This window comes from Corvus cornix, chromosome 3 (genome assembly GCF_000738735.6).
Source record: "Corvus cornix cornix isolate S_Up_H32 chromosome 3, ASM73873v5, whole genome shotgun sequence".
Taxonomy (NCBI): domain Eukaryota; kingdom Metazoa; phylum Chordata; class Aves; order Passeriformes; family Corvidae; genus Corvus; species Corvus cornix.
Window position 1 is genome coordinate 75,145,917 of NC_047056.1, and position 27,042 is coordinate 75,172,958.

At 37.1% G+C, this 27,042-nt stretch overlaps 1 protein-coding gene across 11 annotated transcripts in view; it reads right to left on the reverse strand.

Moving 5' to 3' along the window:
* Positions 1-27,042, reverse strand: part of KLHL32 (kelch like family member 32) — a 142,670-nt gene that overhangs the window by 114,377 nt on the left and 1,251 nt on the right. For 7 of the 11 annotated variants that reach the window (XM_039569030.1, XM_039569029.1, XM_039569032.1 and 4 more), the window contains exons 2-4: positions 19,689-19,782; positions 4,438-4,526; positions 1,749-1,929 (exon numbers count right to left, since the gene is read on the reverse strand). In XM_039569030.1, coding sequence (XP_039424964.1) covers positions 1,749-1,929; positions 4,438-4,460 — 204 coding nt within the window. In that variant the 5' untranslated portion in view covers positions 4,461-4,526; positions 19,689-19,782. Of the gene's footprint in view, positions 1-1,748; positions 1,930-4,437; positions 4,527-7,140; positions 7,201-19,664; positions 19,783-26,288; positions 26,364-27,042 lie in introns of those variants that run through there. The other 4 variants (XM_039569031.1, XM_039569033.1, XM_039569035.1 and 1 more) reach the window with 4 other exon arrangements.

Consider the following 27,042-nt stretch of genomic DNA (forward strand, 5'->3'; position numbering starts at 1 on the left):
TGCAAAGCAATCTCTGTTACAGCAGGGCCTGGGCACCATGATGAAGCAACATCAGCAACCATGGCAGTAGGAACTATGCTGTAGTAGAACCCATAAGCATGCAGATAAGCTCAAAAAATGAGCAATCAATTCGCTCAACGCCAGCACAGCAAAAGACACATCAAGGTTAACAATATTTCTTAAATACACAGAATAAATTAAGTCTAAATTCTAACCGAAAGCGAGAGAGAGAGAGTTGACAGGAAGATAAAAACCCTGCTCAGGTAATCAAAGATACAGATAAGTTGTCACACACTGTATTACTATTGTAACAAGACAAAAAGGTCCCCATAAAGAAGTTCATAACACTAAAATTACAGTGTAGACAAAATATTTAATAAACTTACTTTGTTAGAGAAAATAGACCTTTAAATTAATTTCAGCTTTAGTCTCTGATTAACAACAGGATGACTCACACTTAAAAATACAAGTCAACTACAGAGCTAGAGAAAGTCCAACATTTTGAGTGGGTACATTATAATAAAGGTTAGTAGAATTGCTTTATATGAAGAATATTTTTCCTAGGAACAAACACAGTTTTTCAGTTACTCCAATTTTAGACTGGAATTAGACTGGAATTGTTCAAATTAAATTTCCCAGGGAATATTTTATTTTACATCTTGGAAACACTTGTTTGTGAAAATACATTTTATCACATTTAAAAAATTACTATGGCTTTGTCTTTGAGAGCAACCATTTATATCCTACAAAAATCCACTCTCAAGCTGAATTAAATTGCAGTTATCATAGTATCATAGAATGGCTTGGGTTGAAAGGGATCTTAAAGATCACCTAGCTCCAAACCCACTGCCATGGACACCTCCCAGTAGACCAGGTTGCTCAGAGCCCCATCCAACCTGACAACACTTGAACACTTCCAGGGATGGCACAGCCATAGGTTCTCTGGGCAACCTGTTCCAGTGCCTCACCAACCTCACAGTGAAGATTAAATTTAAACTCCCTCTCTCCATACTTCCATATTCTAATCATAGAATCACAGAATACACTGACTTGGAAGGAACCCATCAGGATCATTGAGTACAACTCCTGGCCCTGCACAGGACACCCCAAGAGTCACACCATGAGCCTGAGAGCATTGTCCAAGTGCTTCTTGAACTCTGTCAGGATGGTGCTGTGACCACTGCCCTGGGGAGCCTATTCCAGTGCACAAACCTCTGGGTGAAAAACTTTTCCTGATATCCAAACTAAATGTCCCCTGACTCAGCTTCATGCTGTTTCCTTGAGTCCTGTCACTGATCATCAGAGAGGACATCAGTGCCTGCCCCCTTCCTTCCCCTTGTGAGGATATTGAAGACCACAGTGACGTCTTCCCTCAGTCTCCACCATCCTCTCATCACAACTCTCATATGTTCTACAAACATTTCTACATACTAAAAAAATCGTCCACTTTCTGACTTTACTGGGGCATTAAATTCATAAAAAGATGTGTACTGCCTATCTCTGTTGGGGGAGGAGGGAGGGAGGAAGGGAAAGACTTACCCTTAATTATTATAAAAACCTGAATTATGTTCTTATCATTTTTTCCTATGGATATTTAAAGTTGTATACTCTACTGAATGTTCAATAATCCTTCATTTTCCAAAGATTCAAATTTAAATCTTCTTCAATATGATATCTATAACCATCCCCATCCTCCACAATGATAATTTTTAATATTATTATATAAAGTGAAAAATCTTGGGACTCACTCGGAAGTAGTCACTGCAGGCTGCCAGGACTGCTTTATGTGCGTGGAATTTCTGCTCTTCAGCAATAAGGGTAATATCACAAAGTATGCCATCACTTCTTTGTTGGTTCAGAGCTGCCAGGACAGCATCGTTATGGGAGCTGGACTGACAAAGCCTCTGACCTGTCAGCATTTCCTGAACACTGAAAGGGGAAAGGGGAAAGATTCTGTCAAAAAAAAAATGTAAGAAACAAGCACATTCTGTCAGAAATATAGAACAACTTTTTCTAAAACAAGATAGTTTGATAATTCTTGGAAAGCAAAAATGTCATGAACCCTGTCAGGCAAAAGTGTTTACACAGCATCGACAACAGAAGAAAAGCTCAATATAACAAAGCATTATGAAACCTGATTATATACTCAAATTTAAAAACCTCAATGGTTCTGATTTTTCATTTCCTGTACCAGAAGTCAGCTGAACTCACAGGACTAATTCAGAATCATTTTAGGATTAAATGAGAAGAATAAAGGGCTTAGGTCAATGGACCACCAGAAAACTTTAAGTGGTTCAAACTGAAGAACCTGTAGAAAGAAGGGTATATGTATGTATGCAAGGAGTTCTACTAAAAAGAATGAAGCCTCGTGGTCTCAGGTGGCCTGTTTAAGTCTGATGCTGAGTTACAGAATCTTCTCAGACCACTTCAGGATATTCATATTTATGAAGTGTTGTGGTGTTTTTTCAATTTTCTGTTTTGTGTTGGGGGTAGGGAGAGGATGTTTGCTTGGTTTTAAAATGCTAAGGCCTTCTCCACCTCTGAATATCTCCATGTATGAATATAAGATTTGCATATAATCCAGTCTGTCTGATTGCAGCTTTCTTTTTCTGTAGCAGAAGGAAGAGACAATATAACTGTTGATGCAAATGGAAACAAATCAAAACATATCAGCAAATCCTCTTTGATACAAAACAATGCAATTGATTTGAACTCTGTGAGACTACCAATTTATATTGCCAGAGAATCCATATTTGTGTTTATAGAAGGTGAGTTTACAGAGTCATCTCAGTGTAAATCAAGGGCAAGATTTTTTTTTTTTTAAGGGGTGAATAACCCATCATCTTTCCAGTACAATCATGTAATTCACTGCATACACATACTATACAGCAGCTGTGTGGCTGCTATATTCTCCTTTCTCTGCCTATCCTACTCCTGCACCTTGGGTACCTGTAAACTACTGCAGACCTGCCTTGCAGACTGTTTGCTCTAATCTAACCTACTCTTTTAGAAAGACAACAACTAAAACATTACTTCTAGAAGAAGGCTGGCTGAAGAGGAATAACACAGGAATAGCATGTATCTGAATTCTACTCCCTCTCTGATAGTTTAGGTTTCACATATGGACATGGCCTAAATACATTTCAAAATGACTCATTCAAATTATTCTTTTTTCTTCAGCTGTTCTGTCTGTGGAACCTAACTGATATTCTAAATGACAGTTATCAAGAAATCTAACTTGCTAAAATACAAGGGAATTATTTTTAACTGTTATTTCTCTTCCGTAATTTCTATAGCAAAGTGACTAAATCAAACTAGTGCAAGTATAATACATTAATGACACTCAGAGATGCTTCTCTTTACTTCTGTTTTTATCAGCCTCTCTCCCAGTGTTGTAAACCAAGACCTTCATTCCTCTTGCTTTTTTCACCATCATCCACACATCTGGGATTTTAAACTGCGTTCTATCATAATCCATTTTTCAATTCAGTGACCAAAGTGAAGAATCAATTGCCTGTAACCCTTGTGCCAGCAACATAGGAAGCATGCATACACATGAAAAGCAATTTAACTGGAATTTATGAATGAAAATACATAGAATAATTAAAACATAACATGACTGATTACTTGTAGTGATAGTGTCAGTTGATTCCATATTCAATAGCTATAAAAGCAAGCAAGTCCTGATTCTCTTCTGCTGCAGAAGCATGGCAGAGAAGGGGGAACAGAACTGGAATGCTAAGGTGTCCCAGTCATATCAGGGAGTTTTCTGAGCTCCGAGATCAGAGTGTTAACTACTCTGTAAAGCAGAACTACCAGCATATCACACTACTGCCAAGTTCTGCAAAAAACCAATTCAGTTAATAAATTCTGCACAGCATTCTGTCTGAAAGAACTGTGTTCTGCTCCCAGAAAGTAATTAAATTATAAATGACAAATTCTCTATTGCAACAATGGGTGATACAAACAAATGAGAAAGACTACACTGGAAAAGAGAGAGAAGGGAAGGCAGAAAGATGAATTTGGAGAGAATTCTTGGAAGACATTTCATATAACTGGAAAAGCTATATGTCCTGAACAGTGGAACACTACACAGACCCAAAATTATCACCAGCCACCAGTTCAGATGCATAAATATAAAATGCCAGTTGCTTCCACAATCAAAAATTCCAAGCATAGACTAAGGCATAAACAAGATAATGTATGAAGAGACCATGGGACTCCAATCAATCCCAGGCACAATTTTCTTTGCTAGAGATAAGTGGCAACAAGAAGGTAATATTTTGCAGATTATAACATGGATATGTATTTAATAATGTGAATTCCTATGTAATGAACAAAATTATTAGTTTTACTCTTTTCTACTTTCTTAACTGAATCTTTGGTAAACATCATCCTAAGTGTTAACAACTTCCTACACACTACCAAGTACTATACCTCAGGCACCTCTCGGATGGCATCCTTCAGTTTTGGTCTTCTGAATATCAAAGCTTATAATCCTGTAGGGAAAGCTGCAAGCGTTCCAGCTAGAAAAAGAGAACGGAGAGGAACATTAAAATTCAAAGCATACACAGCCTCAGCCTTAAAGATCAATACTTTCAGGATGTGCAATTCAAAAGCAACTTTCATTGGCTAGATTTGAGTACAGTCTGAAGGTGGCCTTTCCTCTAGTCTTTTCTAGAGATTCACAGCTTGCCGTCTGAATGTCCTGTACCTACTGCCCTTGAGGAATGCTTTCCACAAACTCAGGAACACATATTGTTTCAGAAAAGATGAAGAGTGGTGAGGAGGGAAGTAACTGTACCAAAAATCCTTCAATATGAAGAGTAAGCCAAAGGCATGTATTATTGTTTGTTTACTTCCCTGAATAACATACAGTTTTTATGTTTAATGATCCTAAGGTTCTTTTCCAACCTAAATGATTCTATGATGCTATGAACATTCTGGAAAATATAAACAGTACAGTACAATCATTTTTACAAACACAATGGCTTCTTTTTCTAAAGGCAAAATATTAAAGTGACCATATAAATAAACACAGAACAACTGAAGTGTCCGAAGACCTAAGTTATTGAAAACGGGGTTTTATAGCAAATTTTTAAATGGTGTAGCATCCAGCACAGCTGACAAAATATTTCAACTTTATATATGAAGTATAAAAAGTAGATTTTAATAGAATAGTCAAAAAAGAAAAGTACACTACTTTGGCTGCTTATTTAAACCATATGTGGATAATTTAATGTAACTCAGATACAATAAAGTAATAAAATTCAGCAAAATTTGAAGAATGGAAAGATTTCCATATTTTTCTCCCTCTTCCAAAATGTCCGCAATTCTGAGCAAAGGGGTGAGGTCATAGAGAATGTATGCTGATGATTCAGCTGGATACTGAGCAAATGCATATGCAGTGCTTTCCAATGCTCGTTTCAGAACATTTCACTCTCACCATCAACCATCACCATTCTATGTTCTACTAAGATAATTCACCTTATCCTTCAAGAGACAGAAAAACACCATGTATTAAGTGAGTGCTGTCAACTAATGACACAAACATTTCTGATCAATGTACCTGCTCTTGTATACACCCATACATCAATACTGATGGCTGCCCTTAGGAAATCCTATACCATCCAGAGACTGGTAGAGAACAAAATCAACTTCCTCTGAACTTTGAAGTCCAAACTCTCTGGCCCACACACAGGAAAAAAAACCTCAAACTACAAGCAGCATGGAGAGCAAACAGAGGAAGGACGAAGACCTGCAGGGAAAAGCATTCCTTCTCCAATAATTAAGGCATATGCATCAAAGAATTAACAAAACATTCAAAGAGTCCCATACTGCATTCAGTGTTTTTACCCTAACAAAGCAACCTGCCCTAAACTTTGGCACTCCTCCTTTCTCTTCCAAAGCTCCAGCACTGCATGCCTCACTTAAATGTACACCATGTATACAAGAGTACAGCATGGAAATCATTTAATCAATGCTACACTGATTTTGTTTAGCCACATAGAGTTAAGGCAGCTCAAAATTTTTAAGAACTGGAAATTCGGAAGCATTATTTATCCTTATGGAAAAAAAAAAATTAAGGAGGCACTTCCACCTGTTGTGTGGATACGCTGTGCTAGAACAGCTCTAAAATCATTTGAACCAACAGTTTATTTCTATTTCAGACAGCTAGATACATCTCCATTATATAAACTGTGATTGGTACCTAAGGAAACTCTTTGCATTAGAATGTTTAAGACATACTATTGTCTTTCAATTTAACTACTATAAGTAATTAAATCAGTTTAAAAGATTAGTTTATAAATTTAAGGATAAGACTTTTGGTTTAAATGGAAAACTTTAAATCCGCTTAAATCCTTCTGTTATAGTGAAATACTCCTTTATGTGGAAATTAACAGGGAAAAATAGGCCAGACAGAAAATGCCCATTACATGCTAGGTCTGAGATACACGTGAAAATTGCCAAAAAAATTTTTTTAAACTCACATTCAATCTACTTTATACTGAAAATAACTTAAATGTCCCAAAATTCACTATTTCCTCCCCCCTGAAGTAACAAGCTTTTTTTTTCTAGTTCACATGTCTGATTTTACAGAGTTGCCTAAACCATAGTCCAGGTCATCACAGAACTTACCCTGTTGCATAAACAGGCTCTGTATTTTATACTGGGTACCTAAGAAACATTTTTTTCCACTCTAATTATGCTTGCTTTGTCTTGCAAACTAGTAAAAAATTTATGTTCATAATGGAAATGACAGTCTATTAATAATGCCTGAAAACAGGCTGGTTTTCTACATAATTCAAGCTTATATAAAATAATTACCACCTTGGTGGTTTCATCAATAATTTTACCATTTGCTCTGTGTAAATAAGAACTGAGTTACAATCAACTTCAGTGTGAACTCACTTACAAAACATGACATAAGCATTATTTTAGTTAGGTCAAAAATGAAACTATTTAAAAATCCTGATTTTAAATGTGTTCTTAATACAAAAATAAAAGAGCATTTGAAAAAAAAGCTTGCGCTCTCTTCTTGACTAAGGGAATTACTTCTTAGGCAGATAGTTACTAAACTATCCCACTCCCCTCCCCTGAGCCCCACCTAGGTTTAGGGGAAAGCAAGGGTTCTATTACCTATGTAGAAGTCAGAAAAACCCCAACTGACTGCCTCCATGGTTCCAGGTATGGCCAAGATCAGAACTCCTTTAAAAGACAGGGTGGAAAATTACAGAGCAGTTGGTGCCTTTTATCCCACATAAAGAAAATAGTTTAACTGTGGAAAGCTGCAACACAAAATTTGAGCTAAATATCTTTCAAACAATTCACTGAGATCCAGGCAGCCAACATACATAAATCTTCACTGCAGCCAGATGCAATCTCTGCTCTTGTGATGATCCACATTTGGAGGGAGGTAGAAGAGCCAGCTTCCAAAAATCCTTGGGGATGTCTTCAAGCAGCCACTCCTTTGCTCCTCACAACAGCCCCTGCTGCTTCAGAGCCACTCACAGAGTGACAGGAGACTGACTTGCCTCTCTGGGGAGATCCCTGGCACTCATCTCTTAATAAAGGATGCAGTGAGACTTCAGGAACTGCAGAGTCCTTTACACTGGTACCACTTAAGGCAGCTTTCACCTAGTTCATCACAAATAGAGTTGCTGATCTTCTGTTTACCACTAAATTTCACAGAATGGCACTGCATTAGTTAAGTATTTCTCTGCCTTTAAAGTCCTCTAGTATGTGAAAGGCCCTCTAACTTCTCCTTTAATTTTTCACTTTGAATTGGGAAAGCCACTCATTTATCCATTACCACATTACTTAAAACAATACTGCTTATCAAAAACATATTTCAACTAATTAATTTTAACTCACTCAAACCACATAGCCAAACCCTGAGTGTTTAAGTAGATTTTAAACTCATTCCATGTAGGTAGCTTTTACTTACATTCCTAAACTTTGTTTCACTTGTCAGTAACCATAAAAAGGTGTTGATTCATAAAACTTTACATTAAATGTGGGGGTTTTTTTTCATTTCTCTGGGTACAGATAATGTATCTGTTCAGATAAGAAATATATCTAAATGAAATATTGCTAACATTCTTAATTATGACTGTTGTTATGTTGGAAAACAGTAACTCAACATTGCTTACATTAAATTTGCCATGTGCCAAACTCGCTTACAGAGAAATTTATTAAAATTCACATGCTCAAGAACTGGTTAAAAAGACTAAAAATACTGAATATATAAATAATTTTAAAGATATTTTGCCTTTTCATGTAGTTATCTTTAATCAGTTATCTTCTTTCCCTCAAGTCACTCCTTTTCTAAGTGTGTATATTAAATATTGAAAAACACTTCCACTTAAACCCACACCACTTCAAGTTAGATGCATGGACAAACTGAAGGGATCATGAGCTCCTTCCTGCAAAAAAGTAAAATTTGGAACCAACTGGATAAGTCATGAAGATAAAGCATTTGTACACAGTGAAATGGTATTTTCACTTTGACAGCTCCAAATATCTGGTTTCAATTTGGCCTTTTTTAAAAAAGAAAATGCAACATTTAAAAGCTAACAGAAGAACACTATATTCATTTCACTCCAGAATGGCATCATAGCACATCCTGATGGAGGCTGTCATGGATACAGAACCAGACCATTAAGATTTACCCATGGTAATTTTCTGTTCTGGCTTAGATCCTTATTCACAGGAGCTTCTGCTTTTGCCTGTGGTTTTAGTAAGTCAGAATAAATCATCCTTTCAAGCCGTACTTCACCTTCTCTCAAAGTAAGGGTCTCTTCAGAAACAAAAATAAGAGTTTACTATTCACAGAAAATAAAGGACATTATCTTCTATTTTTTTTTAATCACATCTCTGCCAAATTAATTTGTCGAAAGGAAAACACCTGGAAACAGCTTTAAAGTTTGACTGCAAACCTGCCCTTCTGAGTATACTAGCACACTTTTATGCCTGGGAGACACTACTTTTTCCCTTTTTCATTGAGATCTTTGAGAATTGAAATATTTTTCTCATTCCATAAAAAATGTTCAAGAATGTCAAGTGTGAGAAAAACTCTGCCACTGCCCAATGTTGTCAGTGAAACCATCACTCAGCTCAAACACAAGTTGCTCAACTAATTTAGTGCCTCAATACAGTGACTTTCAAGAAAAAGCATTCATAGTACTGAAAAAAACCCTTAGACTTAATGTAAATTACAATATTAAGGGAATAAAAAAATTGAAAATCTGGATTTGTTTGGGAAAACAGAAGTCAGTAAAAACACCTCAAGAAAAAATTCAGCAAAATAAATATAGAATAAAACCGTAAAAAATTCAAACTTTTATAGTCTTCTGATTAATTACAAATTATTTTCTTGTGAAACTGGAAAGATCATTGCTATCTTCAGGCCATCAGCTATCGTCAATTAGAATAATGAGGTTTATTTTCTATTACTACCAAATTGCTATCTGACTTCACAGAATAATTAAGATCTTAAACCACAAAAAATATAAAATGAAATCACAGGGGTAAAGGCTGTACGAGTAGAACAACATCTTTATGTCTTTATATCTTCTTTGTGGCATTATGTCTTCTACATATCTCAATACATCAGTATTCTGGACATTTTTTCTGAATACACATTCAGATAAAATAAAAAGCAAGGTTCATGGTCATCTGTGTAACTTAAGGCATATTTTACCTAAACTACCACCTGAGAAAGAGCTTGTTGCATTCCAGTGATAAAAACATATAGAATCATGTAACTCTACTGGAAACTACACAGGTGAAGTTTGATGACTTTGAAGACGAGGTTTGCTTCCAGGCTGTGTGCACACAGTTCCACATATTTCATTTGAAAAAAGATAACAGTTTTATACAACTGTAGTAACATATCTTTGTGCACTATCATCTTAGCTTTTCAGAGCACTAATTGTTGCTATCATTTAAGCTATGATACTAATTACTCACCTGCTGAAAGGAGCAGGACATAACTTGCAGCTGATCCATTTTTTGTAGTTGGGAGAACAATATTACAACTTGACCCTGATCTCATTGAAGAAATCTCAGCTCATGGCAGGGGACCGGACTAGATGACCTTCAAGGGTCTCTTCCAATCCAAACTATTCTATTTTTCTATAAACTTATTTTCTCATCTTTCTGAAAGGCAACAAACATGCTTTTACATTTATATTTACATAGGCTTAACAATTATTCTCAAAATGAAGTATCTAATCCATACATTGAGTTCACGGTCATTATAAGGGACAAGTCGAAAGCTATCTGGTATTTCAGCTTTAAGGCATTCTGCTGCTGGCATGAACCAAAATCTTCAGTTACTTTGCAAAACTATGCTTTCAAGATTTTTCCTGTAGACTTCACGAAACGAAAATAAAATATAAGGTGATTTGAGTATCTTGTAACTGAGTGTTCTTTTGGAATTTGATTCGCATTTTCATTTGATAAAAAAAGCAACAAGAACACCCTGTTCTTCAAATCCAAGCTTTTTTTTCCTAGAAAATTTGTCATGATTTTTTCAAAATCATAGAATGGTTTGGGTTGGAAGAGACCTTAAAAATTATCTAGGTGCCAACCACCTTCCAGGGACAGGGTTGTCACTCACTAGATCAGGTTGCTCAGGGCCCCATCCAACTTGGCCTTGAACACTTCCACAGATGGGGCATCCACAACATCCCTGGGCAACCTGCTCCAGTGCTTCATCACCCTCTGAGTAAAGATTTTCTTCCTAAAATCTAAACTAAGCCCGCTCTCTTTTAGTTTAAAACCTTTTCCAGTGAACAAGTATTTATATATTTCAATAAAATCATGGAGAGTTCATACATCTCTACAGGACCTGCAAGAGCACTCCAACTTTCTCCGTGAAATAGCATTCATGATGTTAAAAGTAAAAGGCTGTGACTACCAGCAGTTAAGTAAACATGTACCTTCTAAGAACGGCCTTCAGTAGCCACAGGGTGGCAGAACTATACTTCAATATAACCTATACCTCCAGGACAGTGACAGTATTTCAAAGAGTGGATTTTTTCTTACAGCATAATTACAATAGCATAAAATATATGCTCTGTGTCCAATGGGTGGTTTCAATTTCAGGAATCAGAGGAAAAAAAAAATATCTGTACCTAACAGTACAGCTACACAGCAATTCTATAAACATCAAAACACTGCAACAGGTTTCTGACCTCCATGTTTCTATTTTGACAAAATATTCAACTCATAGAGTAACTGATTACTAAAATCACTATCAATTTTAACCCATATAGAATCAAAGAATCATAGAATGGATTGGGTTAAAAGGGCCCTTAAAGATCATCTAGTTCCAGCCCCCATCCCATGGGCAGGGTCCATTAGACCAGGCTGGTCAAAGTCCCATCCAACTTGGCCTTGAACACTTCCAGGAATGGGGCATCCATAGCTTCTCTGGGAAACCTGTTCCAGTACCTCTCTGTCCTCCAAATAAAGGATTACTTCCTGACATCTCACCTAAACCCTGTAAAACCATTCCCCTTGTCCTATCATTACCTGCCCATGTAAGTCAGTCTCCCTCCTTTTTATAAGGCCCCTTTAAGTGCTGGATGGCCACTGTGAGGCCGGGCTCCAAGTTATTCTCCAGGCTGAACAATCCCAACTGTCTCAGCCTGTCTCTGCGGGAAGGGTGCTCCAGCCCTTTGACCATCTTTGCGATCCTTCTCTGGACCCTTTCTAACAAGTCACCATTCCTTGTGTTGAGGACCCCAGAACTAAACACATTATTGGCTTATGGACTATTCCTCCACTCTTCAATGTAAGAGAACAAAGATAGTTGCAAACACCTTTCTGTTAAGAGAAACAGGCATTAAAAGATTTCTGACAGCTTTAAGCAAATTGGACAGAGTGTCATTCGTCTTGATGATGAAACACATTTTGATGAGGCCAAGAGGGAGATGACAAGTGGGAAGTAAGTAGGAAGAGGAAACAAAAACAATATGGAGGAAGCTGGTGATGAAGCCCAGCTACAGTTATTTCTTGGGTCTCCTCTTTTGCAAAGGGGAAGGGGAAACAGTGGAATAGTACACAATCTAAAAATCGAATGAGTATCTGGGAAAACAGATCAGAGAGCATGCATTTTTCTACAGCACAATCACAGGAAGAGAAGCCAGAGGGCATCAGGGAATAATTCTAATTGCTGGACAAGAAGACTGAATGCTCAGGAGCACAGACTGGGAAAACATACAGAAGAAAGACAAAGAGCCAAGGGCAGGGAAGATCCTGGACTAAAATGTGCGTGTGACAAAACCATCAGATTTAGAAGAAAGCAACTAAAATAATCAATGTCTGTTAAAGCCCATTTCATCTAGATTTTAGACTAGAAATCAAGATCACCAAGTTTTGCACCTTTTTTTTGTGGAGAAACAGCTGCAGAACATTTGCTTTCACTTTCTGCTGATTGTGATGGATTATAGTGAATAATTCCTGACAGTTTACTTAGTGATCTTAGGGCTAATGGTTCCAATCATACTGCTGTTCCATGCAGTCAGTACAGCTGTTCCAGATTTTTTCTTTAGTTTACCTTTTTAAAAGTGTTAAAGGGTTACATGCTCATGAAACTAAGAATGCTAGAAAAGGCAAAAAGCTAAGTTCTCCAATACCTGAACTGAAGTTCCCTACAATCAGCTTACTACAAGAAGAGGCACAGGTATTCCTAATTCCATCATTTCTTTAAACTTGAATGTTTGAACTCCCTTAGGGCCCTTTTTCTACACTTAAATTGCATCAAAACTTCTAAAAGCCTGGCTAATGCCATTCCAGCATAAACTCTTATATTACAGGGATGCCTGTATTACTATTTAGCTGCAAGGCACTTCAAGTATAAAAGGAATTTCTACTATGTAGCTTTTCATAATTGACTTAGAAGTTTAAGTAGGAGTGACAGGACTTGAAGTTAGCTAGAGCTCCGAAGTAGATCCACCTAATTTAGACCTTTTCCGTACAACAAACTCGGATCAATTGAAACACTTCCTTACTGAAAAGATATATGTGATTTAAATATTAAAGAAATCTAGATTGAAAGAGAAAATCACAACTAATTAGATGACCAGAATAAATAAGACTTACAGACAAATTCTGTTTGTGGGTGAGAAGTAGTGGGAGAGAATGGAGAGGGTTGCCCGTCTCCAAGTTCTATTGCACACTGCAATCACAAAAGCCATAAGCAGTGAAGCCTTCACAGTTATCTCTCCTCTAGCTCTTTACCCTGTTTTACACTGCCTTCTGCAGATCAAAAAAACCACTTGTATTTTAGGAAAGACAGAGTTTCCATCATGTACATATTTTGTTACTGTAAGACCACTATTTCTTATATTCACTGTCTGCAACTTGTTTATATAGTCACTGCTACCTCTATAATCTTAACTAGCCTAGCTAGAGGAGTACACAGATAAGCCTGGTCTGGGATATGCAAAGCAGCACTGAAGATGTCAGATAGATTTTTTTTTTTTTGCACCCATAGACAAAAAACATCAGGAGCTTTGCTATACACACAAGACTGTACAAACCTTACCTGGATAAAGGAGAAAACTCTTACCACACCACTAGAAGGTGGTAAGAGTTTTCTCCTTTATCCAGGTAAGGTTTGTATCAAGAGGGATATCAGGGGCAGATTTACTTAGGGAACTGTGGCCTTCTCCCTGCTCCCTGTGAGTACAGCCTGCTAGACTGTGAGCTTTTGAAGCATTAGGACAGTTGGGAATGGTACAGTTCCTACCAGAGGATTCTGTGGTTCACATATCTGCTGGGAACACAAGGGAAAAACATCAGGACACCTGACCTCTTATGCCGGAAAACAGCTGAATGCCCTGCCCACGTTGATGATAGAGTTAGTGGATTCTTTCTCTCCAAGGATTCATCCAGAATCTAGATTTCATACTAGAGTATTTTACTGAAACAGGAGATCTTTTTTCTCTCATTCTTTACTCAACATATGTTCCACTTCTAACACAGACTTTATTCAATGTTCCAGACCAGCTACCTAGAAAATGTTCTGATATTGACCTCTGTCATTAATACCCAGTGTCAATCCAACAAATAAAAATTCCTCTCAGAGCAGAAGGGACATACCAGGTAGGGAGGGGAGGTGACAGGAAATACAGTCTGAAAAAACTCAGTGTGAAGATGCATATGATGTATTTGTAGTGGGAGTCATAACTTTGACAACATGTCTTAAGAAACTCAGTTTAAGGAAATACTTCGTACTAAAGTAAAATATTACTCTAATTAAGCTCTTATCAAATAGGTTACTAGAGAAACATGAGTTCTTGTTTGAAAACATCAGATTTGAACATACTCTACTTTCTGCTTTTCAGAGAATCCAGGAATTCATACTTTAAATCCTTTGGGTATATACAGATTTAAAGACAGACTCAGATCCTTTTTTAGGTGAATGTAGCATCAACACTCCTTAGATTATGTAAACAAACACAAAAAACCCCAAAACAAAACCAAAAAAAAAACAAAAAAACCCAAACAAACAAACAAAAAAACAAACCAGAATCTAAATTTCAAAAGAAAAGTACAAACTTTTTTTTAAAACAAGTTGCTGTTTAAATTCTCAAGGGCATTGTGAATGTAGGTAGGCACCTATAGAGGACTGCATAAGGCTACACTTAGGTGCTTACTTGCAGAAGTGAAGAATTTAAAACTTGTATACGTTTGATTTTTTTTTTCTAGTGGTTAAATTGACATATTGTTCTTCCCTTTATATACATGCAAACAACTTACAGCTTGTTGAGTCTTTGTTCTGAAGCATCTATCACTACCCAGACATTAAACTGGTAAGCTCAGCAAGTCTCTAGGGTTTGTGAATACTGCCCCTAGCAGCAAATATCAGGTGATTCATGGAGACAGACCTACATGCCTAACTGAAGTTTGTGAATTGAATGCAAATCACTAGAATCACACTATATTTGAGAAAGCTAAACAGTGACGAGGAGGAAAAAAAAAAAAAAAAAAAAAAAAGGCTCTAGGAACATTTGTTTCCTTGTTTCAAAAATAACATTTATTTTTCAATTTCAAGGGCAACAATTACCTTGTTAAAAGCCTCTAAATGCTACAAATAGCTACTTATAATTCAAGTTAAAACACGGTTTCTTCTATAACTTAATGGGCATGAATTAACAGACATGGAATTCCTGGTGAACATTAGAAAATGATTTTTACTGTGAGGATGGCTAAGCATCAGAACAGATTGCCCAGAGAGCTTGTCGATCTTCATTCTTGGAGACATTCAAAACACCTCTGGACACCGTCCTGGAGAATCTGATCTAGCTGGCCCTGCTTAAATTGGGGGGGTTGAGTAAATTATGTCAAGACGTCCTTCCAACCTAGACAATTCTGTGCTTTGTGTGATTCGGCTGAGAAGACTATGAACGTCTTCTCAGTGCATGCATGCAAGAGCATATTAGTCCCATATGACCTATTTATTCCACATTCCAATCTTCCTGAAGACATTTTATCTCATAAAAGGAAACAGAAGGGGCAAAAGGGGGAAATTCTAACAAAACCGTAGCAAATGCACATGCCTCCACATCTCTGTTAGGTGTCCCAGCAGGGCACATTTATGAAGTTCAGTATTTTCCATTTATTGGAACTGCCTAGAAATCCTTTTAACACCTGTCTAGAAATAATACCAATCCAAACCAAATGTCCCGTGGCACTAAGCACTTCTTTTGTCATAAGCAAGTATTTTTTTCTTTTTTATTTTTTTTTTAGGATAGGAAAACTTGGTAGCAATGCAAGTGCAACTACTGTCTATGTGAAGTTTGCGGATTATTTCACTTGATAAACAAAAATAATACTTTGTAAGCAATTCATGCACTCACTTTTTAAAAATTTTTTCCAATTAAACTCAATTAATACTTTAATTCAATTGATAATATACAGAAATGTACTGTTATTTCAGACCCCATAGAGTATCTAAGCCATCTTCCTGGGGATATGAGAAAGATGACACAGGACACACAGGACACCCAGTCCCTTCTGGATCAGTATCTCAAGTGGCATTAGACATTCCTATTCCAGAAAGTAAGTTGAGTCCTGAGTGACTCCTGACAAAGAACAAAAGAATTTATTTTCTTTAACTAAGTTTCAGTGAGGGTATTTTCAAAATTTTCCAGCAGATGGTCATCAACCAAAAGAAATCCAAGCAATTAAAAGCACCTGGAATAAATTTCCAACAATCACTAAAATTTTTGCTTTTAAATGTAATGCTTCTGAGAGTCAAAAGTTAAGGCAACAAATTAGTATATATCAAAATTGAGTCATACTAAGAAGCCTTCTTGAAAGATAATTCTGCTAACTATGTCTGGGAAAGCCACAGCTCCTAGAGGCTACAGTGAACATCTCTATCTAAACTACACTGCCAGGTAGAGAGGAAAATCAAAACAAAAGGAAACCATGAATTACCAAAGGGACAATAGTGGCCTATTACTGTTATTACCATATCCCAGAAAACAATTAAGATTTTCCTGGATATGGTAACAACAAAACTCTACAAGACAGCCCTGAAGAAGTTTTTTCCTCCAAATCTCTTCTTCATGGACATGTGTAAGGCCAAAATAGTTCCTTCATTCCTAAAAATGTTATTGAAGTACTTGAAGAAGTCAAATCTCTAACTAAAATTGAAAGATCCACAATCTTTTTAGCAGAGCACAGAGTTATCAAGCTTGTATTACAGAGGTTTGGGGGTTTTTTTTTTCACTTCAGCGTTGGCTGGTTTGGGATTTTTTTGGTAGTGGAAAAGAACTTACATCAAAAATACATTTGACTAGATCTTATGCTGTTAATTGCTTTAACTGTGCACTTTATCTACAAGATCTCATATTAGCATTTTTAATTATTTAAAAGACATTAAATATTGCTGGTACCAGCATGATCAGAGATTAACTTCTTAATAATCACTCATTTGAGAGTAAAGCATTTGATTCCAGCTGCTATGAACTTTTAAACAAGCAAAAGCAACATTTGCAGACATAAAAGGGACAATCCACTCTGTAAAGGAATTGTGATGAAATTAAACTGCCTATGTCCAACAAAACAATAATATTTTATATTAGACACTTTGCAAAATTTTTTTAAAAGTTTACTTGCTCAGGAGAAATCTGAATTACTGTATTTTACTATATTATTCTGACTTGTATGCTGTATCACAACACTTCCACATTACTCTAGCTACTTTTTCATTAGTTTAGATTCCCAGCCTCTAACCCACATGGAAGCTACCTAGGTTGCTTTTACATTTGGACCATAGCAAATAATAAAATTTAAATATACCACTGTTACTACACCTCTAGAAGAATCAGTGGGACAGCATGATCCCTAAAATCAACTGAATTTCTAAATCAAAATTTGACACAGACTGACTTAGGAAAGAAAATGCCAACTCAGGCTCTAACTCTAGAGAATAATTTTGTTGCAATCACAGGTAAGCCATGATCAGAAACACATTTTAATGTGCAAAATAGTCAAAATAAACCAGTCATGATGGTCTCCTTCCCTGCCACCAAATGTACCTCCTGGAACAAAACTGTGCCTGAAGCTCTCACCTCACAAAAAAGAATAAAGTTTATAGGGCTGAAGATTACTGAGAGAAGCTTGAAAACATAATCTAACACCAGGTTTATGACTTCTACTGAGGAGTGTCTGAATTTATGTGATTACTGATGTCTGGGAACTGACTTTTAGACTTTGAATACTTGGGAATGACAATGCTAAGATTTAAAGCCATTCAATGATAGAACAAGTAGAAGCTATTCATCAATGTCTTGAGCTGGGAACAGAGACACACTGGCCCAAAAACTGCTGACTGGCATAAAGATGGCCTGAAGCACCCACTCATCCCCTCCAGTGGCCAAGCCCAAGGATACTGCAGATACATCCAAGGACTAAGAGGATAATTAAATTGTGTTTGATTTCTCTTTACCAAATGGCACACAAAAGAAGCTGGATTTGAATCAGAGAATTTGCAGGGGACAGACTGCTCCTCACCTTGCCAAGGAGCTGCGCCATTGGATTGTACATGATCCAGCACTCTAAACACACAATCACTCCTTCTTTTCTGTCTTTGGACAGTAAGATGCCTAATGCAGCCAAGAAGTGCAGGACTACTTTGGCCAGGTTTATTAATTCACCTGGCAACACTATAGTCACCCCCATTTAATCAGGAGACAACTGATCTCCAATAAACAAATAAATAGATAAATAAATAAATTCTGAAAGATCTCTCCCCACCTTGCAAGCACTTTAACTTGTAGATCTGACAGTGTTGCCAGTCACTGAGCATATAGAAGCTCTTGCATCACCACTAGGACTGGCTTCACCACTAGCTTGCTCTCAGGCTAATTCTCAGTTATATTTGAAAAACAAATGCAAGTTTTTACCTCTGTATTTATACCAATTTCAAGATAATCAAATAAAGGCTCTTGCCACCCATTTTCAGGAGAAAAAGAGCACAATCTGCACACTAACTACAACTAAAAGCTATTTATGAAATTCCTTCAGTAAGTGATACTGGCAATACAAAACCTTCTCAAAGATGAATCAAAATCCAATGCAGCAATACTATTAGAACTCAATAGTTTCCCCAATTTATTACCATCTAAGTGTGGTCTTTGCAGTCTATTTCTCACAGAGAAGGAGAATAAAGTTTCTAAATCTGGACTGGAATTTACTGACCTGCATTCAACATAGCCCAATGCAGAGACCTGCAGACATACAAGTAATTTCTCAACACGTTACTCACATAAAACACTACACCACAAATAGTGCTCCTACATGTTTAGCTACTTTGTTCAGAGCTAAGCGCGTATCTCTACACTGCACAGTCAACTTGTATGCCCTAATGACAGTTTATATGGAAGGTTTTATCTCTTCTGTAAAACATACTTCTTTTCACTACCATCACAGTCACAAACACATTTGAGCTATTAATACCATTTCCCCGCCTGCTTGGTTCCAGTGGAACCCTACAACCAAGAGATTCTCCGTGAAGACCATAAGATTGCTGAAGACACGTTTCCACTCCACACAGAGAATAACTAAGAAAAAGGTTCAGCCTTAGCCACGATTTTTATTACCATTTCATCAGCTCCATTTCTAGTCTGAGTCTAGTCTATCTTTTAAGGCTAGAGATTCTTTGGTACATTGCTGTGGTTGCATGAAAACCACTAAAAAAGTTGCAAAAAAGTCAGTATGAGTTATCAGGTACTAAGATACTTGGACATTACTCAATCACAAAAACTATGTGTCAGTATAAAATAAAAATAGAATATTGATTTTGGGGTTTGGTACCATTTAACAACTACTTTAAAAAGCCCCATAAATCCACCCTTCAACTACGTAACTGGAAATGCTCTACTTATCTGATTATTGCTTACCTACCCCTTTATACAGTAATGTTAGACTGAAAAAAATCCCAAGAACACAAAACAATAAGGAAAATAACTTCCTTGTAGTAGGTAATAATCTCATTAAGTACTAAAAGAAGAGCTTTCCTTGTAGGAAAAGGTTTGTTAGGGGATTTTTGAAAGAATTCTTTTCTTTAGTTAACTACATTTTAAGTGACTGCAAGATTCTAACACTCAGAAACAGGTAGGAAATGTTCTTGGAAATACCTTGGGGAGATATAAAAGACTCACATCAGTATTGAATGGAGCTGAAGATTTTCACCCTTCTCTGTGGCTGGAGTTGGTTAAAATCATTTGCCCTTCTCTTCTTTATGTTTTCTAAAGACTGAAAACAGGAGAACATGAAATGTTACTGAAATTTATTCCAGGTTCACAGACAATGTTTTTCAGTATTTGAAAATTACTTACTACTTTAGTTCACAGTCTCTTCTCCCTTTGCAAACCATGAATAACAGCCCATCTTTTATTTGTTTTCAGTTTCTCACAGAACCAGTTTGTTATGACTGCTCTCGCCTACACAAAAGCTGGTCAGGGTTTCCAAACACCCTTCTGTTTATTTATGGCAAGCTGCAGTGTAAACATTTGCTTACTACCAATCAGTGCCAGAAATTGCTAAATAAACCCACTGTTTTAACACCTTTTACCCCTGACTATATGAAAGAAAACTAAGCACTTACAGTCCACATGCCTTTCTCTAGTCTGCATATATTCATTACAGGTCAAAGCAACTTTCTCTTAAGATAGAATGGGTACAAGTTCAGCAGCAGTGCTGGCTTCTATACTTCCTTCTTTTGCCTGACTTGGTTTAAGAGTGTACGAGAGACTTCTGTGGGGTTGCCTTTAATTTTTTGGGGGAGGCTGGTTTATTTTTCACTTTTTATCCCCAATACCCCTCCATGAACATTGATGCCAGCAAAACACATGAGCAATAAGCTGCAGCAGGAGGACAGAGATCAGGAGTATCTCAAGCCAGTACTGCTGCAGAACATCTTGTGTCAAAACAAGATGCATAAGGTGTCATAAACTCATTAGATGGAATTTTCTGATAAAGTCTGGTTCTTCTGACAGTTTTCAAATGTGTGTAACAGAGATAAACAGATGGAAAATAATCTTAGTTGACAACAGATAGAGGGGCTTTTTTTTCCCTTCCTATAGAAGGTTCTGAATTTAAAGTTCAAGGTTTTCTTCAACCACTCCTTAGCACTCCTTAGTCTGAAAAACTATTTTTTCTTTACTTGGAGAAAAACTGCTGTTTCAAGGAAAAATTCCTAAAATTAAGATGTTAAATAATTTTTAATCTGTGACTTTAATTAGGAGCAGATGTTGAATTAGAAAAAGAACAGGCAAGTGTTTAGAGTTCTGTGCCATCTTCAGGTCTAAGCAAAAGAAACACTTCTGTTCACACTTCCCCACTCCCCCCCACCCCACAGACTATACCAACTAGCCCAGAGGAAAAAAACAAACCAACAGCAACAATAAGACTAAAAAAAAACTCAAACAAACAAAACCCCACCATTCTCTCGTATATCTTTACATCACTGTAGCTATACTACCACTTTTTTTCTTTTCCTTCTCTTTTTAGGTGTTCGGGGCTTGATCTGGTTTGTTTAAGGCTCTTCGGTGATCACACAGTAATCCCCCTCACTACCTGGGCCAAAGGATAAATACATTAGGAACTAAAGACACAGCCTATGAAAATTCACTCCTTGGGTTTCCAACAACAATTTTCGTCACTCACAGTACACAGACCAGTGACAGAAACATAATGTGGAACTCACAGAATCAATCCATGCCACTGAAGATGCCTCAGCTCCCCTGACCCTGTATGCCCCATGCTCTGCCACATACTATTGCCTCAGAGTACAGGTGACACTTGTGTTGCCACTGGTGTCATGGTGTAAACTCATACTGACATCCCACAATAGTGCCTTCAACCAGACAAAATTCAGGCACTTGTTCCACTCCTCCAGCTCTGCAATACGTGCAGAGGGAGGTGGAAAGCTGGAGGTATTTATGTCTTAAACTGCCAGAAATTACAACTAACAAGGTTCTGTTACTAGAGCCTTAATTCTCTTCATCTACCCAGCAACACCACTAAAAATCAATGCAAGTCCATAGTGCAAGAGTTAGTTCTAATTAGCAAAGACAGTAATTTCAAACACCCTTTCTAGCAGCTTTCCAGCCTTTAAGGTAGAGTTGCACTCCGGTGGATTTGGAATCCTAGGGAAATGTGAACAGCTGCAAGAAATATAAACTGCACTAATTTTGTGTATGACTTGTTCTTGTCTGCTGCCACTTGCATCCAAAGATGTGAAGCATGGAATCTGATGACATTGTGAATGATGGACCTGATCAAAAGGTCTTAAAGAAATTGAACAAATCTAATAAAAGAAAAAAAAAGAAAAGAAAAATAAAAAAAATGAAATGGCATGATTCAAACTGAATATATAATTGAGGATCCAGTCACACTGGTCCAGGAGAGCTTCCTCCTGTATTAGGTAGCCAGCCCTGGCTATGGAAACATTTTGGAGTTTGACTTGCACTCTAATGCTGAATTCCTCTTTCTGTTTTACCTCCATTCATAGTTATCCTCCCTAAGCAAGCAAAGCACATCTAGTTCTTCTATTTACATTTCGACAACACCTACATTTTTGCAATTCTGTGAGTGTGTTTGGAGGATGGAGCCACATACATGAAATGTAAATGGACAAGACTTCAGTTGAATTGTCATCATTCAATTTCCTACACCCTTTCCCTACATGGAAACACAGCAGCTACATTTGTATGCAAAAGTCACCACAGAACACAAGAAACGCCCAGTGTACTTTAATGTAACCTCACCAAGGATAGGAAGCTCAGCACAGCAGGGGGAATGGCACACTCTCCAGTGCACTCTGCAGTGCTGATGCACTAAGGCCCTGCCAGAAAGGAATTCTGCTCCCTTCCTGTTTGTTTGCCTGAGTTTTCTATGGAAAAGGAAAAAGTGAAAAAAAGGAAGTTCAGCTAAGGAATATACCAAACCCACAAAACAGGTATTGTGATCCCCTCAAGAAGACAGCACTTCAGTTCAGCCTTGCTCTCGAGACCTCTATTTCGATCTTCACAGTTCACTAAAGTCAAAGTCCTAGTTCTGTTCTGAAAACATCACCTCAGTTCTTTCTTTTTTTTTTTGTTTTATGCGACTAAAAGATAGGTCACTGACTGAAAGGGGGCTTTCAAAACTAACAGAGAAAAGGCAAAAAACACAGAAGATGTATACCCTCAAAGGGAGAACCTTCTTCTTATTGCTTTAAAGACATAATTTTAAAATCTGTATTAGATCAGGAAAAAACTACTACTCAAGAGACTCTCTTATAAATGTAGATATTAGGAAAAAAACCATTAATACCAATTTTAGAAAATTTCAAAAATAAACCTGAAAAAATACATTCCACATATCCTGATGACATTTCTTCAACCACAGGTTTTTATCTATTTTGTCTTGACAAGCCAGGTAGAGGCACAGTTTAGCTTACAAAGGGCAGTGGCCCTTTTATTTTATTTAACCTGAAGTGAAACATGATGGAAAATGTTTCAGACATAATAAGGCCGTAAGCTTGCTCACATCTTCTTCAAATTTTTTTATTAATCTAAGAAATGCTTCTTACTTAAGCAATCACTTAAAAAAAACAAACAAAACATACAGGACAGAAATTGAGCCTTATCAACACTGCAGAAATGGACCTCAATCACTCTGAGATATGATACCTTCAAAACAAAATCCCCCTGTAGTCCAAACTAATGATGCTGAGAATTTTTTTCAAGTGGTTTCTTACTGAAGACTAGAATGAAAGGCTATTCTGGAGGCACAAAGGGCTAAAAAATTGAAAGAATTTCGATCACTGAGGGGAAAAAACCCCACAATCTTAAGATCCATCCTAAACAACCACAGCATTCAGGGAAAACACAACAGTAAATTAGGCTCCAACATTACGGTATCTATACTGTCAAACACCATCACTGTATGTATCATTCCTGCCAGGAAAAACAAAGACAGATGGTAGTAGAAAAAGACACTCCAGAACAACCTTAACCTTCGTGTACTGATGAATCAAAATATTTACAATATTTATCCCCCTACAGAGCTCATTCCCAACAATTAAAGCTCTTCTAAACTGCTGCAGCATATTGCTACAGAAATTTTGGCAGAACAAATTCTTAATTTACATAACTGTTCAGAGTAGTCACCTAACTTAGAGGAAGAAAAATCATGCATTCTCAAGTATTATGGACGTTCTGAAGCCTCTCATTTATTTTACTCATAACTGTTTACATCTTTCATTGCTTTCTCATCACAGGGCAATATCCATCCGGTGATATCAAGGCCGATAGCTTCCAACTGGCATGAGTGTGACTGGAATTTGCATGCCATTCACTACTGGAATGTCACTTTTTGAAACAGCATCTTTCTTGTCTCGAGCCAAAGGAGAGATGTTTTGGAAGATCTAGCAACATATGTAGGTGCATAAAGACCCCTTGGTACTGCCCCAGCTCCCACAAGCTATCTGCCCTGAGTGACTTCACTGTCACTGACAGCATGGAGACAAAAGGTTTCCTAATTCAGGTACCTTGTCTGTGCAAAATTCCTGCCCCAGAAAAGAAGACAAACTCTGCAGGTCCACAGCAAGCCCAGTAACAGTCCAAATGTTTCCATAGTTAAAAGTGCAATTAAAACACATGTCTGATAAAATCTTGACAAAACGTTTTTGTGGAATCTAGAACACAAACTAACACCTGCCCAGAAGCTGCTGCAGCTCCTTTCTGGCCTACATTAGACATTTGCCTTTCTATAAAAGTCAGGCAGATTCGGGGTGGCTGGTCCACATGGGGAACACCCAGAACGGGGAGTTTCAAAGCTCTCCTGGTTTCCCAGTTTAAACTGTCGAACTCCAACATAATTGCTTCTTTTTCTTCTCTTGCAACTACCTCCCAGAGTTGCCTCTAGTCCCCGAAATTTCTTCAGGCTTAGCAGAAATTCTCCTGGAAAAATAGTCTCCTAAGTATGTTTCTTCTCAATTTGAAGGTTCTAACTGTTCAAAGCCCAAAATTCAGTCAGGGTAAAACCCACACACAAGACAAAATTTTAAAAAAATGCATTAATTAAACAATTGCTTAAAAGACCCTGTGAAAGGTTTCTACTCTTTACTTATTTTCACTAATCAGAATTTGATAGTAAAATCTCAAAAATCTCTTGGAAATGAAAGCATCCCATCTAGAAGCACACATTTGTGCAATATAGTATGCACACAGAATGCCAGAGCAGCAGACCTTATTTTATCTCCTCAGTGGTCAAAAGGCCAGAACGCAAAGAATTGAGGGTTTAGAAATCACTGTCAAGGATCCTATGTCTTTCACTACTAAGTATAAGCATCAGATAAGTCAAGAAATGCGAGGGGATATACTACTACTACCAGTTAGTAGTACCAGGGTGGTTTGGCAGTTTTTTGTGTGAGGAATAAACTGTTAAAAAAATTAGAAATCAGGTTTATAAAAATTTAATAATTTCTTAGGAAAATCTTGTAATTTTTAGCCTTTTGGAACTGTTCCTCTATCTCCAAAGTAGAGAGATAGAAAAATACAAACACAAGATTCCCCTCCATTCCCTGCAATCAGGGTAATCAGGGTAATTGAAGCCCTCAGACCAGAGAACACACTGGCAAGTATCATATGAAAGTCTCAGATGGATGAGAAATATGAAGGATAACTTTTCTTTTTCAATAAAAGAATTAAAATGAGACAAATATGTGGTTGCTGTAGGTATGTGTAATTACACTGCATGATATTTTTGTTTGGCTAGTTTTTCCCAATAACTCTGTCATCTCTTCTCACCCAAGTGATTAAATTATTTCACTTTTCACTTAATCTAATTCCAATTTCTAGTTCAATTTATAACTATCACTTCCCCATGCTAGTGTGGCATTAAATTACGGTCATTTTTGGCCATTAAGTTCATCATAATCCAGTCAGCAGAATCGATCAAAAACACCACAGCAGTGCCATGAATTTCTTATTAAATACATTCCTTTTTTGCTGCTTTGTAGAAGCTGATCATCAGTGTCAGAAGCTACATTACATCTATTTCTGATTTTTCAGGCAAAAGAAACACATTCTGAATCAAAAACAGACAACAAAAAAATTAATTATTTTAAATGAACGTAGCATTTTCTCTGTTCAAATCATACTCACTTTACTTTTTAAGTGCCCACTGAAGAAATGACCCATGCAAGCATAAATTTCCATCTGCTACTGATCTTCTAACCATACTTCTTAGCATAAACTCAAAATTTATTGCTCCCCTTAATAAAAAGGGAGGAAAAAAACCAAAACAAAACCACCTCCTGTGATGCTACTCAAATTTCTTTTTATGTTCAAATTCAGCTCCTGGGTCAAATTCACTTACACGATTAACAATACACAGACTTTTTAACAGGAGTTGCCATCTTAAACACAGTTGTTCATGTCCTGTCTTACAGAGAAGACAGACAGAAGAAAAATTACAACTCCACTAGAAGTTGTCCAAGGCAAGATTCTACACTATTTGTTCAGGGCCAATTTGAAGCTCAGTCACTTCCAAGCTCGCTTTCACAAAACGGTATCCATAAATTAAATTTCTGCATAGTCATCTCTACTTTTAAAATATCCCATTGTTTTTTGACAGTAAGGACAGTGCTCAATCTCATCTTCTGTGTGGTTCGTGCTGAGCTACAGTGTTAAATAAACAACACTTCAATTTCCATATTAAAATTCCATTCCTTAAGAGCACTTTTGCTTGGAATTGAATGGAAGGTATACCTGCCAATCTAACTGGACCATTTTCAAAGAAATCCTGAGGCAACTTCTTCCTCTCTTGAAATATTAGGAGTACAATCTTCCTCCCATCTGCCAATTCAATAGCTGCCCAGATGTACATTTTCTCCATGCATGCTTATACAGGAATTAACAGGGCCTTTTGCTGCTTGTATGTACAATAAAACACAGTATTTTTATAAACACCGTAGGCACCTAAAAAATAAAAAAAATTGTGCTTAAGAGATGTTAATTGGTACAACTCCATTATTTTTAGTGTCCTACTAAGTCAAGAGCTTATTATTCTCTAAGAGTTTCTCAGAATACCCATACCTAGTGTAGTACTTTGTACATAATAACTGTAAAGTACTTTACAGATGCCGTCAAATTATTCACAGTCTGAAAAGCAGACAAAAGATTAAAGGAGTTTTTCTGGAATACTTTCAAAGTAAAGAAAAAAATTCTTTGTAATCATCTGTAAACTTGAACAACACAAAGAGATGTGACGGAGTAGCTATATATGGGTGGCTTTTTAAGCATCTGCGGTAACTGTATTACTTATTCAGAACATCGCTGGATTTCTGTAGGATGTACTTAAACAGCAAACACGGTTTTCAGATAAAAACTCTAAAGAATTGAACACGCCTCAGCGGCCTTGCCCCTGCCAACTGCTTCATGCAGGCAGATCCCAGAATCAACAGGAACTGGCAAGGCTACAGCACTCCTTTACCCTGTGAGCTACAGTTAACAGGATTGTGGC